Genomic DNA, 14586 nt, shown 5'->3' on the forward strand with positions numbered 1-14586 from the left:
TGGATCGGACAGGTTTCCAGCGGACAAATGTTTCTTAGCATGCTAAGAAACATGTCCGCTGGAAGCCTGTCCGTCGGACATGTTCGGTCGTCTGTACGACTTACCGGACATGTCCGCTCGGCCAAAAGCCCTTGCATGCGTCGAAGTGATTTGACGCATGCGTGGAAGCATTGACCTTCCAGGTTCGCGCACGTCACCGCGTCATCGTCGCGGCGACGGCGCGGCCACGTCACCGCGTATCCTGTCCGCTGGGATTTCGGTTTGATGGTGTGTACAACCATCAGACCGAAATCTCCGAGCGGACATGTCCGATGAAAACGGTCCGCGGACCGGTTTCATCGGACATGTCCCCTCGTGTGTACGAGGCCTAAAGACTTGAATACCTCACTGGTACTGACAAACATCATCGGTCATGAGTCTACCATGCGTAGATCTTCAAATAGGCAGGGTGTCCATGGCAGAACATAACAAAAATCAATGTTTGGTAATGCACTCCTTAATAGTAAGTGCCAGCAAGATCACACTGGCATATATATCATAATATGTTAGACATCCATGACTAAAATGCAGAAAATGAAAAATTATAAATATAAATCAGCTGAACTGATAAGATGAAAAATAAGTCCATGTAGTGAAATATAATGCAGGTGATGGAGTGTTAAACAATTCGTATTGAATAAGTAAATAAACTCAATTGATGAATACAAGTTCATGTGGTGAAATAAGTAAATAAACTGAACTGATCAGTAAAAGTCCATACAGTGAAATATTCAGTTGCATCCAAATACAGTTGTGTGAAAAACAAATTGCACCCCATGAAATGACATATTTAACATATTTCAACAGGCAAACATATCATCTTTCATACAGGGTTTACTGATAAAGAGGATATACTTAAACAAATGACACATACAAATTACATATTTGGGTTAAAGGGGTTATAAACCCTTCTGTTTTTTTTTTTTAACTTTGAGATTTTTATTTAGGTAGAAAAAAAATAAAAAGGAAATGTATACAAAACATTGCCAATTGGGCATACCCTGGCTCAATAAACAGTTACGTATATTAATAAAGAGAAAAATAAACGGAAAATACATAAGAGCAAATTTGTAATATTGTGTACCTGCGGAGTACCGCAGCAGGACAGCAATTATACCAGTGAAGACTAGGGTTGCGCATGTCCATATATAGGCAAGGAGATATCGTATTAGACATATTAAACTCACAGGAGTGACATATGCAATAGATAGTTTTAGGTATAAGTTATCAACAACGTGTAAAAAGGAAGAACCGTATACTACCCAAGAGGTGGAAAAGGGGAAGGTGGGTCAGACGGATAAGGATACAAGGGCCCCACAATGGTCATTAATAACGCATCAAAGGGAGAGACTATAAGGATGTACTTAACGTAGTGGAGTACTTCTTTGATCAGCAATCCATTTTTCCCAGGATGCGTTAAAGTTGTTTGTAGACAGATTTGCTTTGGCAAATGAGAATTCCATCAGAAAATGTGAATTAAGTATACGGATGACATCCTTTAAAAGGGGTGGTTGGGTTGATTTCCAATTCCTTGCTATCGCTAGCCTAGTTGCGATCAAAATGTGCGTTACAATCGACTGTAGATTTCTAGGCCAAGAAGGTATTGAGAGGCCCAAAAGAAGGTCTAAGGGGGACATTGGAATATGTACATCACAAAGTGAGGAGATTAGATTTTTTACTGTATTCCAGAAGTTTCCGAGTTGTGGACAGTCCCACCAGATATGAGACAGAGATCCAATATGTCCACATCCTCTCCAACATTTAGGAGAAGTGGACGGGTATATTTTTGCCAATCTTTCAGGAGTAAAATACCATTTGTGGAAAAGTTTCTGGAGAGATTCCCAGTGAGTGACGCAATGGGAGAGACGTAAGGGAGTCAGGAGGGCTTTCACCCATAGATCGGTAGGAGGTAGTTGAGAGATATAAGGTGACCAGTACTGAATGGATGATGAGAGTATATCCGCTTTTGGCAAGGTAATCAATTTGTATAAGAGGGAGATGCCCTTTACTTTGGTGTCTTTGGAATTAAAATATTTTAGCAGTTCCAGAGAGGAGGAGTTGTCCGATTACCAGGAAAGCTTAGATAGAAGAGATCTTATTCGGAGATAAACAAAGAATGTTTTTGAAGACAGTCCGAACTTCTGTTGCAGATATGAGAAGGGTTGCATGCCCAAAGATGAAAATAGCATGCCCACTTTTTCAATGCCGGCGTTTACCCATTCTTTGATGGGTAGATCTGGCGTCAGGAGGGAAAGGGCTTCTGTGGGTAAGGATGAGAGGGAAGCCAATGATAGAGTTGGGTTCATCTGCAAAAATCCCGACCAGGCTCTTAGAGAGGCGGTAGTGGTGTCCAGAAAATTGTTTGTTGGTTTGAAAGTAAGCCAAGTAGCAGCGAGAAGATGTTGGAGGTTTGCACAAAGTGCAGTAGCTTCAATTTGTTTCCAGGTTGGGAGGCGATGATCCGACCACCATGTTTTTAATTGATCCAAGATAGTTGCTCGATAGTAGGCTAAGATGTCTGGAGCACCTAGACCTCCTTGTTTGGTTGGGGTTAAGAGCATGACTCTCTTGACTCTGGGTTTTTTCCGTTGCCAAATGAAGTCATTAATAATGCGTTGAAGTTTTCCCAGCTGAGAATGTGACATAGGTAGGGAGATAGTTCGAAACAAATATAAAACATGTGGAAGTAAATACATTTTGGTCTGAGCAATTCTTCCAGCCCATGAAGCAGGAACAGAACTCATATCAGTTGTCAATCTCAAAAGCTTGCCTGCAAGGTTCTCAAAATTTGTTCTAAGCAAAATCTTGCTCGGGTATGTGAGCTGGATTCCGAGATAGGGGAGAAAGGCGTTAGGGGCCCATGCAAAGGAAAAATTGTTTGAGATAAATTGGGTCTGTAAGTGATCTAGTCCTAAGTTCAGCATAAGGGACTTACTATGATTTAGTTTATATAAGGATATTGCGCTGAATGAGTCTAAAAGTTGTTGAACGGCGGGGAGGAAAGTCATGGGATCTGTTAAGGCAATGATGACGTCATCGGCATATAAACCGATTTTATGATCGACATCTCCAATTTTGATACCTGCTATCAAGGGGTTAGATCTAATGGCTTGGGCTAATGGTTCCATTATCATGGCAAAGATTAGGGGGGACAATGGACACCCCTGTCTGGTGCCATTGGTAATTTTGAATGGGCTGGATATGACACCAGAAGTCCATACACGGGCTGATGGAAGGGAATACAAGCTTAAAATAGCCGAAAGAAAGGTACCCGATATGCCAAACTTGCGTAGAACCGATTCCATGTAGGGCCAATAAACTCTATCGAACGCCTTCTCTGCATCCAAAGATAGGAAGAGAGAAGGCGTTCGATCATGCTCCACCCATTGAATTAGGTCGATAAACCTCCTGGTACCATCCGAGGCCTGCCGGCCCGGCACAAAGCCAACTTGGTCTGGATGTATAATCGATGGGATGATGTTAGCTAATCGCTGGGCAAGGAGTTTGGCATATATTTTCGTGTCCGTATTTAAAAGAGATATTGGTCGATAATTAGCTGGGTTGTCTGCTGGTTTCCCAGTTTTTGGAATGGTAACCACCAATGCATCTAGGGATTCCTTTGGGATCTGACCAGTAGATGCAAATTGGTTATAGGTGTTACATAGATGGGGGAGGAGTAGGTCGGCAAAGTGTTTGTAATATTCATTAGGGAATCCATCAGGACCTGGAGCTTTGTGGAGGGGCATTTGCTTAATAATTTTGTGAATTTCGTCTGCTGAAAAAGGTTCTGCAAGGAGAGCGAGTTGTTCTTGGGAAATGGAGGGTAGGGAAATAGAGGACAAAAAATTGGAGATGTCATGTTGGGTAGGGGGAGAAAGTTGTCCATTATCTGTAAGGTTATAGAGCTTGGCATAGAAACTTCCAAACTCATTTGCGATATCTAATGGATTGTTAATACGCCTGCCTTGGGAAGTGGTGAGAAAATCAATTTGTTTGTTAGAGAGTTGTTTTTTGAACTGTCTAGCCATATAGGCACCTGGTTTATTAGCGGCAACATATGTTGTTAATTTAAGGCGTTTAATGTAATAATCAAAATCTTTCCTAAGGTGGTCGCAGAGTTGTGATCGGAGAGTTTTTAGTTTCAAACAAGCAGTCTCGGAAGGAGACTGCTTGTTCTCTAATTCTAGGGCAAGAATTTGAGTCAGGAAGGAATCTGTAGTGGAATAGTATAGTTTCTTGGAGCGGGCTCCAAGCTTAATAAATAAGCCTCGCAGGCAAGCTTTATGGGCATTCCATATAACGGCATGATCAGTTACAGAGTCAACATTATATCGGAAAAATTCCTCAATCTCGGATTTAATTTGAGACTCAAATGTAGTGTTATTGAGAAGGGAGGTGTTCAGTCTCCAGATTGAGTGTCTAGGGGTCTGGGAGAGGGGGGAGAGTTTGATTGTAATAGGTGCATGGTCAGACCAAGATATTGTCCCGATATGAGATTGCGTGATGGATTGGAGTAAATGCTTATCAGAGATGAATAGATCAATTCTAGAATAAGACTGGTGGGGAGGGGAGAAGAAGGTGTAGTCCCTCTCCGTACCATGCATGCACCGCCATGAGTCATACAAATCTTCTCTATGGAGTAGGGCAGACAAAGCGGAAGGTCGGCATCTTAAAGCACTAGATGTGTCAAGGGCTGGATCAACAATGTCATTAAAATCCCCGCACAATAATAAAGGTAAGGACCTGTAAGGGGCTAATTTAGTGAAGAGGGCTGTATAAAATTTATTTTGGGCCGTGTTGGGAGCATATATGTTCACAATAAGAAGGGGGCGGTTATTAAGTGTTGCGGAGAGGATCAGATATCTACCATCTTCATCCGACTCACAGTGGTGTAATAAAAAATTTGTGGATGCACCTACAGCAATCATGACCCCTCTTTTTTTTTGTGGGGCATTCGCAAAAAAACAATGAGGGTATTTTTTGTGGCTACATACAGGGGGTTTAGATTTAGAGAAATGCGTCTCTTGTACACACAAGACATCTGCATGTTGCGATAAGGCTTCTTTCCAAAGTAAGTTAAGTTTAAAGGGTGAATTTAGGCCCTTGACATTCAAAGATGTGATCGTAAGGGCCATGGCTATTAAATAAAATAATTCAGGCAGTGCACGCAAGGATAAAGAGACCACACCTATCCACAATGTACAAGAGGGGAGAAACAAATTAAACAAAGGGTCTGGGTAGTACTTGAGAACAATGCTAAAGTAAGGCACACAATACAGTTATTTAAGCACTAGGATAACACTTAGTAAAAAGAAGTGATATGTGAAGCTGCAATAAGCTAGAACAAATCTGTAAAGACAACAAGTAGAACAAAACCGGTGTACTTAGCACACTTTAACCTGGGGGGTGGGAGAGAGAAAAAGAAAAAAAAATACGAAAAATAACATCACCCAGGCCGGACTTAAACATGAGGAAGACTAGGGCTGATCTCAGTTCAGGTCTTTTCAGCAAGATTGGATGGTTGAATTCTTGCATCGACGGGGGTACGAGGGGGACTCCTCTGTCCCGTATCACGGGAGGAGACGGGGAGAAGGCCCCAATTTGTTAGCTTCTTGTACCCATCCTTTGGGGTGAGAATAGGGACGATTTGTTGCTGATGAGTGACCAACAATTTGGTCGGAAAGCCCCATCTGTATACTATTTGTTTCTGTTGGAGGATGGAGGTAATTGGGGTGAATGCTCTGCGCATTTCCATTGTGGCCGGAGATAGGTCAGTGAAAAGCTTGATGTTGTTGTATGGAGCTGGAAGAGGTTTTGAAGATCTGGCAGCAAAGAGAGTTTGATCTTTTATATGAAAGTAGTGGATCCGGGCCAGAACATCCCTGGGGATGTCAGCTGATAGATGCGCTGGTTTCGCGATTCTATGTGCCCGATCAATCAACGCTTCACGTATGTTAATACGAGGAAGCAAGGACATGATAAGCTGTTGCAAATAGGGAGTAAGTTCGTTAGGTTTTACTGACTCCGGAATACCCCTGAATTTAATTTTATTGCGTCTGGAGCGATCTTCCAAATCTGCCATTTTCAATTTAATGCGACGGATTTCTTCAGTGTGATGTTCCTGTACGTCTAGTACTTCATTATGTGCTTTATAATAATCTTGCAAATTTTCCTCTATGGCGTCTGCTCTTTCTTCCAAACAATCAATTCTATCATGCATTTGGGACATAGAAATTTGCAGTTTTCTATGTAAGTCCTGTTGTAGTGTTAGTAGCATGGATTTAAGCATGACTTCCGTGACTGCATTATTAGTAGCAGGAATGGCAGCTAAAGAAGGAGTCTGCTGGGTGCTGTTCGTCCCTGCAACTACAGCAGACCATAGCTGCTTCTTAGCCAGGGGCTCTTTGTTAGGAGAGGGGATAGGGGAAGTAGCCAGCCTCTTACCTCTATCTGCCTGCTGGATGTCTGCAGAGTGTTCAGGAGGAGGTAGAGTGTCCATGGAATCCCTCACGTTGTTGTTTGGAGGGCTCTCCGATACATGAGGTGAGGGGCTGCGAGAAGCAGGCAGGTTGCTCGCATCTGTGAGTCTTCCGACGCTGGAGCCGGCGCCATCTTGGTTTCCCTGCATCGCCGCGGCCGCCGGATAGTAATCTGTAAGGCGGCGCGGCGCGGGTGGGATTTGCTTCCGTCCGGGCATACCCTGTCGTTCCCTCGGTTCTCCCCCGTCCTCGGCGGTAAGATAGAGGGAGAGAGACAGCCGCGGTGCGTTGCTTTGTCCAGGCCGTGGAGCAGAGCTCGGCTTCAGGCGTCCATCCTGGTCCGCAGCAGGCCACGCCCCCATAAACCCTTCTGTTTTTTACCTTAATGCATCCTATGCATTAAGGTGGAAAAACTTCTGTCAGTCATCGCCCCCCCCCCTGTTTTACTTACCTGAGCCCTGGAATGTCCCACGGTGAGGATGCACTGTCTCTCTGCCTGGGCTTCTTGGCTCTTGATTGGATAAATTGATAGCAGCACAGCCATATGCTCCCGCTGCTGTCAATCAAATCCAATGACCTGGGGGGCGGGGTCGAGTCCTGCATTTGGTGGCTATGGACGCCAAATGCTGGATATGGAAGCACGCTGCCCGCAGGGCTTGTGTGATAAAGGTAGGGCAGTGTGGGGAGGGGGAATGCTGCGTGGATGAAAGGGACAGTCTGACTTCAATATTGAGGGAGGACTGTGATGGACGGAGTGTGTAATGGCGAGGGAGTCTAAGATGTAGTGGGGTCTATGAAGTGGGCTCTGTAATGGGGGGGGGGGTCTGTGATGGACTGGGGATCTGGGATGGATTGGAATTATGTGATGGACTGGGGATGGACTGGGGAATTATGTGATGGACTGGGAAATTCTGTGATGGACTGGGGAATTCTGTGATGGACTGGGGATGGACTGGGGAATTCTGTGATGGACTGGGGATCTGTGATGGACTGGGGAATTCTGTGATGGACTGGAGAATTCTGGGATGGACAGGGGATGGACTGGGGATCTGTGATGGACTTGGGAATTCTGTGATGGACTTGGGAATTCTGTGATGGACTTGGGAATTCTGTGATGGACTGGGAAATAATGTGATGGACTGGGAAATAATGTGATGGACTGGGGAATTTGGTGATGGACTGGGGAATTTGGTGATGGACTGGGGAATTTGGTGATGGACTGGGGAATTTGGTGATGGACTGGGGAATTTGGTGATGGACTGGGGAATTCAGTGATGGACTGGGGAATTCAGTGATGGACTGGGGAATTCAGTGATGGACTGGGGAATTCTGTGATGGACTGGGGAATTCTGTGATGGACTGGGGATCTGTGATGGTCTGGGGATCTGTCATAGACTGGGGATCTGTCATAGACTGGGGATGGACTGAGGATCTGTCATAGACTGGGGATGAACTGGGGATCTGTGATGGACTGGGGTTCTGTGATGGACTGGGGATCTGTGATGGACTGGGGATCGACTGGGGATCTGTGATGGACTGGGGAATTCTTTGATGGACTGTGGATCTGTGATGGACTGGGGAATTCCCCAGTCCATCACAGATCCCCAGTCCATCACAGATCCCCAGTCCATGACAGATTCCCCAGTCCATGACAGATTCCCCAGTCCATGACAGATTCCCCAGTCCATGACAGATTCCCCAGTCCATGACAGATTCCCCAGTCCATGACAGATTCCCCAGTCCATGACAGATTCCCCAGTCCATGACAGATTCCCCAGTCCATGACAGATTCCCCAGTCCATGACAGATTCCCCAGTCCATGACAGATTCCCCAGTCCATGACAGATCCCCAGTCCATCACAGATCTGTGATGGACTGGGGATCTGTGATGGACTGGTGATGGACTGGGGATCTGTCATGGACTGGTGATCTGTGATGGAGTGGGGTCTGTAATGGGGGAGGGGGATCTGCGATGGACTGGGGATCTGCTTCACAGATCTTTATTTAAAATTTAAGTTTTTTTCCTGAAACTTCCCTCTTAAAGTGAAGGTGTGTGTTATACGCCAATAAATACGGTATATCCAAGTAACACGCCTGAGCTCATCTCTTTCCTCACACACAGCCACAAAGGCAAGAGATTTCTTGTTGGGCAGTGTATTAGTGCTCGAACGAACACACTTAGACCAAATTTTAATGGTTGCATACCTGCATATGGGAAAGCATATGTGCTACTAATATGTTTACAGCTTGATGCATATCTCCGTATTTTTTCTGACCTCTAGGCCAAAATCATATACAATTTATTTTGTCTTACAAATATCAATACATATTGATGAATATGACAAATGTCATATCTAAAATAAGATTAGGATTTGTTCTGTAAATTGGTGGTTTCCAAAATGTAAGACCATTGGTCACAAAATTGTTTATACATAATTAAACAGATATGGAACATTTTGTGTGACAAATGTAAGTAGATACTTTTGCATGTGACCTTTTCTAAAAACTTATCAGTGACAAATTTAACCTAATGTAGCAAAAAGTACACTCAAAAACCCTTGGCTCAAGGTGTTTATTGCACACACTGTTTTGCAAAAAAGTGTTAGAATTTTCTTTTAGGATCATTCTGTCCATATATTATGAAGAATGGTAGTTATATGCACTAAATCAATAAATATTTAAAGAGAATCTGTCATCAACCTTTCAGATGGAGGCTACTAGGTATTGGGTTTATGACATAATCCTATTTGGAGCAGTACAATACATGTGGTTTTCAGTGCACACATACCATGTACTGTTGAAGCGAACAGCTGACACAATTGGATTGTTACAGATATGCTTTAATATGCTTCCATTATTTTCCTAAGCACAAAATAGATTTTTAGGTATGCTGAATTTGCATTATTTGGACTTTTGGTCTATTTGCATTGTCTCATCATCACTATGTCTATTACAAATTCTTGCTTTTCCCCTCTGTTCATGTACAGACAGTAATAAAACAAAGTTGACAGGGGTTCAATCGTTCCCCTACTCTACTAATGCCGCATACACACGGTCGGAATTTTCGACAAGAAAAGTTTGATGTGAGCTTTTGGTCGGAATTTCTGACAGCAAAAATTTGAGAGCTGGTTCTCAAATTTTTCGACGGGAAAAGTTCTTGTCGGAAATTCCGATCGTCTGTGTGCAATTCCGATGCACAAAAAAGCATCCATGTTTGGAATCAAGTTGACGCATGCTCGGAAGCATTGAACTTAATTTTTCTCGGCTCGTAGTAGTGTTGTAAGTCACTGCGTTCTTTATGGTCAGAATTGTGTGTGACCGTGTGTGTGCAACACAAGTTTGAGCCAAAATTCCGTCAGAAAAAAATCCACAGTTTTCTTGTCGGAATTTCCAATCATGTGTACGTGGCATAAGAATGTTTATTTCTGTCTGCTTTACTGTTGGAAATGTAACATTGCTACATTGACAGCAAGCAGGGGAAAATCCTGCTAACAAACATCAATATACTGTAGCAATACTAGCAAAACTCTGGCAGAGGTTCAAACTATGCCCCACTGTATCTAGAACTAAAAAAAATGGCCTGTTTTACAATTTAAAACCTGATATGCAATAATTCACCAGCTATAAGCCAAAAAGCTACATTTATTAAAGAGAATACAGTAATCCTTAATTGGTTACTCCAATGACTAAATTTAGTAGAGTTGCAGGGAAACCATACCACTCCAAATTTCAAAGGTTCCTTATACCATATTTTCCGCACCATAAGAAGCACTTTTGCCCCCCCTGAAATATGGGGAAAATGTCTCTGTGTCTTATGGTGCGAATATATGATCGTCCCCTTCCACCGCTCGCATCGCCTCTCGCCGCCACCAGCAATGCCTCCCCACCACCACCACCGGAAGAGAGGCAGGAGAGTGGGTGAAGAGACATCCAAACCCCCCCCCTTGGGCATCTGGCGATCCCCCGGCTGGGCATGACACTGTTCCTGAGACAGAAAAGAGAGCATTCGGACACTTGGGCTGCTCTGTCTTCTGTCAGGTAGATGGGATAACATCAGGAAAGGCTGTAATTGTGGCGATGGTCTCTCTGTATTTATGGCGATGGTCACTCTGCATTTATGGCAATGGTCACTCTGCATTTATGGCAATGGTTACTCTGTGTTTGTGGCAATGCTCAGTCTGCATTTTTTTGGGCAATGGTCAGGCTGCGTGTATGGCAACAAAGGGCTTACTTATTTATTGAGCCAAATGGGTATTCTTTACCCACCTCAGAACTATCCCCCTGACACATTTCACCCTTTGACAATTTAGTCAACTAAACCTATAAGGAGACTCTCTTGTCATCTGAGTGTTTAGGTACATTCTACACTCGATTTGTTTCACCTACCTTTCTGCTATTATGGATGCAATTAATGAGTCATTTAGACTTTTTCAGTAATGGACCTTTATGCCTTTAATTTCATTTAAAGTTAAATTGATGGCAGATGTAGCATCTGGGACTAGAGGTGAGGGGGGACATTCCCAAATAGGACATTGTGGCCCTAAGCACTTGGCTAAGATGCTAATGTTTCCCCATTTTATTTGAAACTAAAGTAAATGCTTTGGCCATGGTTTCCCTTTAATTGTATCACACCACTGCCTTATACAGCAGTATTTGTATGCAAGTGCCTGCTCTTACAAAAGAGCATTATGAGATATCATTGTTATGGATTGTTCTCACATTTTATTGGATGCCTTTAGTTTCCTCTAGAATCCTGTCACATTGTATACCAATGGAATTTTTTTTTTTTTTTGTTATTATTAATTGTTACAGGTTGAAATAGTGACTCACACTGGACCTCACAGACGTCTATGGATGGGACCTCAATTTCAATTTAAAACTATCCATCCCTCTGGACAAACAACAGTGATTTCCTCTAGTTCTTCGGTGCTTCACTCACATGGCCCAAGTGACATCCCTCAACCACTGCTAGATTTTGATACAGATGACCTTGACCTAAATAGCCTCAGGTAACAAAATAAAATCTGTTGCTCAAATATGTTAAATTTTTTCGTGGTGTTTAGTAGGAAAACATCCATGAAATCCACTTAGAAGTCCAGCATAAACTTCAATAATACTACTTATTTTGATATGCTCCCCAACAAACAGGTGTATTCATTCTCAGATCATGTGACAATTTATTAGCACACAGCTGAACTCCATTCTGGCAGTCACCTTTTTAAATAAAGTGACTTCAGTAAACTGTGCTCTCACTAACTTATTGCTGTTGGTTACTGCAGATCATCCTTTTTTTTGACTGTGCCTTACCGAATGAGCCCTGAAGTCCTACAAGTTTGGAATTTGCTTTTTTTGTGTGTTTATTTTTTTTTTGCCCTCAGTCACATTTATAAAGTTTTGTAAAGTACATGCCATTGCTTTTTCAACCACAAAGTGTTTAGCAAGCATATATTTGAACCTCTGTGTCTTGCCATTACCTAATCATGTTGATTCAACAGCTATTTTGATTTGGTTGATAAGAAAGTTACTAAAATAAATGTGCCTGCACTGGTTGGACAACCAGTTCAAATCAGCTCAGTCTAGAAGAATACAAAGGCGTTTAAATGAAGGTAAACTGCAAGAATGACCTTGTCCTCTGCTTTCATTTGCTGTTACTCTTGGAACATTTAATCATTATACAGTATATGCGCTGTTGCCTGTCACAGAACACATGGTTGGGTTTTAGCAGGTATTTTATTGCAAAATACTATATTACACTACCATAAATGATAATGTATTGCTCATTATTAAAATTTTGTATATTTTTTTTTTATTAAACAATTCACTCTGACACTACCACATCAGTTGATTTTGTGGGTAGCTGGAATCACTTCTTACACATGAATGCATACCAAGTGATGCATGTTCTTTGATCAGTTGACAGTTCCATTATAACTTTATACAGAAAGGGCCAGATTCACGTAGAGCGGGCGCAGCGTAACGTAACCGGTTTACGTTACACCGCCGCAAGTTTTCCAATTTAGTGCCCGATCCACAAAGCACTTACCTGGAAATTTGCGGCGGTGTATCGTAAACAGGTCCGGCGCAAGGCGGCCCAATTCAAATGGGGCGGGTACCATTTAAATTAGGCACGCTCCCGCGCCGGACGTACTGCGCATGCTCCCGTCGCAAATTTCCTGACGTGCTTTGCGCGAAATTACGACGCGCCGACGTTTTGTGAATCGCGACATGAAAAAAAGACTTACGCCGGGAAAAGAAAAAAATGTAAAAAAATTCAAAACCTTTGTTCTTTTAAGGTTTTTCTTCTCTCCTCCTATTATTTAATGTAATTATTATTTTATTAATAATATAATATAATCTATAAATAATATATTTTCTAAATTTTAGAATTTTTAGACCCTTTTTGAAATATCACATTGCACCAAAATGCATGGTACTTTGTTACCATGTGTTTTGGTGAGTGTAAACATGTGAATTAGTAAGGTGCATGGGGATGCCATTAAGGGCTGGGCATTTAGCAATACACAAGTGTGAACCTAGCCTAATTGAAAATGTAAAATGTTTACCGTTGATTGATGTTCTACAGAAGAATGCCTTATATGTGTTTTTTATTGGCCCACAAAATATTTCAAATTGATGGAAAATGGGAAATTAGTAATGACTGGGACTGAAAAAGCACCATAGAAATACATAGTGTGCTGGAAAACTTAGATTGTGAGAGCATGCATAAGTAATTCTTATGTCCTACAATTTTAGGAGGTTCTACTTTAAAAATAAGTTTGATTTTATAATGTGTATTATTGCTACAGGATCCAACCAGTGCGCTCTGAGCCAGTTAGCATGCCTGGGTCTCCTCGTCCTGTATCTGATCGCAGAGGGGTATCGACGATTATTGATGCCAGCTCAGGTAGGAAACTCTTAAAGTTCTCTTGATGGTTTAATAACGACAAAACATTAATGCAATTGTTTTTTTCTGGATTGCCAGCAATAAGAAGTCATTTATGCTTAAAAAGAATCCTAAGAAGCATGTGTCATTTCTAAAGTTGGAGATTTCTTGTGTTGTGTCTCAGACTATATTGTGTCCATTTCTTATTTTACATTTTTTTTTAGATTCAGAATTTAGTAGCATGATTTACTGTGATGATAAAGTGAAAAATCATAATACAATATCTTCCTAGATTGTTTGAACTATGGACTTTGTATTAGCCAAGTGCTGTAGCGTTATACTGTTGTTAAACATCTTGGATATGACAAGACTCACACTGGCCATAAAAGTGTCACTTGTTTGACAAAATTATTGGCAGTTGTGAAATGTGTCCACTCTTTAAGTGCGGGTGACCAGATAGAGCAATGATTGTTCTAGCACTTCACACACACATTTTACAATATCCTGGAAGAATTGTTCTGGTAATTTTAGTAGATTTTACTTATCAGCTCAACTTATAAGTTGTAATTCTGTGTTAGCTGTGTAAATATTCACATTTTAAGGTGCCCATAGACATAAGTTGACTGTTATACAATCTAGACCATCTTGGGCATTTTCAGGAAAAACTGTAACATACATGGTCTAGCAGACACAAATATTGACTGCCTAAATTAGAATCTTCTGGGCAGATTGCTAATGTCTCACTATTTTATAGCCAGTGAGTGCCAACAGTGTTTGAACAGTACATGTCTCAGTATGATTGTTGTAGAAAGCATTTGCCTGGCAATCAGGTATATATTTAACTAATATATATATAATCACTGAGTCTAAATGTTGTTTGCATAAACTCAAACTGGTTCTCTTTAAAGCCTAAGGCCCCATACACACGAGAGAATTTATCCGCGGATACGGTCCAGCGGACCGTTTCCACGGATAAATCCTCTCAAAGATTTCCGCAGATTTCTATGCGATGGAGTGTACACACCATCGCATTGAAATCTGCGCGGAAATCCTCTGGCGATGACGTGTCGCGCCGTCGCCGCGATTATGACGCGGCGACGGGCGCGACGCTGTCATATAAGGAATTCCACGCATGCGTCAAATCATTACGACGCGTGCGGGGAATCCCTTTGGACGGATGGATCC

The 14586-nt window shown here is 42.2% G+C and overlaps 1 protein-coding gene across 5 annotated transcripts in view; it reads left to right on the top strand.

Annotated features, from left to right (window-relative positions):
• Positions 1-14586, top strand: part of BCAS3 (BCAS3 microtubule associated cell migration factor) — a 1469256-nt gene that overhangs the window by 769968 nt on the left and 684702 nt on the right. For all 5 annotated transcript variants that reach the window (XM_040336914.1, XM_040336915.1, XM_040336917.1 and 2 more), the window contains 2 exons: positions 11331-11527; positions 13325-13422. In XM_040336914.1, coding sequence (XP_040192848.1) covers positions 11331-11527; positions 13325-13422 — 295 coding nt within the window. The remainder of the gene's footprint in view (positions 1-11330; positions 11528-13324; positions 13423-14586) is intronic.

This window comes from Rana temporaria, chromosome 2, assembly GCF_905171775.1.
Source record: "Rana temporaria chromosome 2, aRanTem1.1, whole genome shotgun sequence".
Classification (NCBI taxonomy): Eukaryota; Metazoa; Chordata; class Amphibia; order Anura; family Ranidae; genus Rana; species Rana temporaria.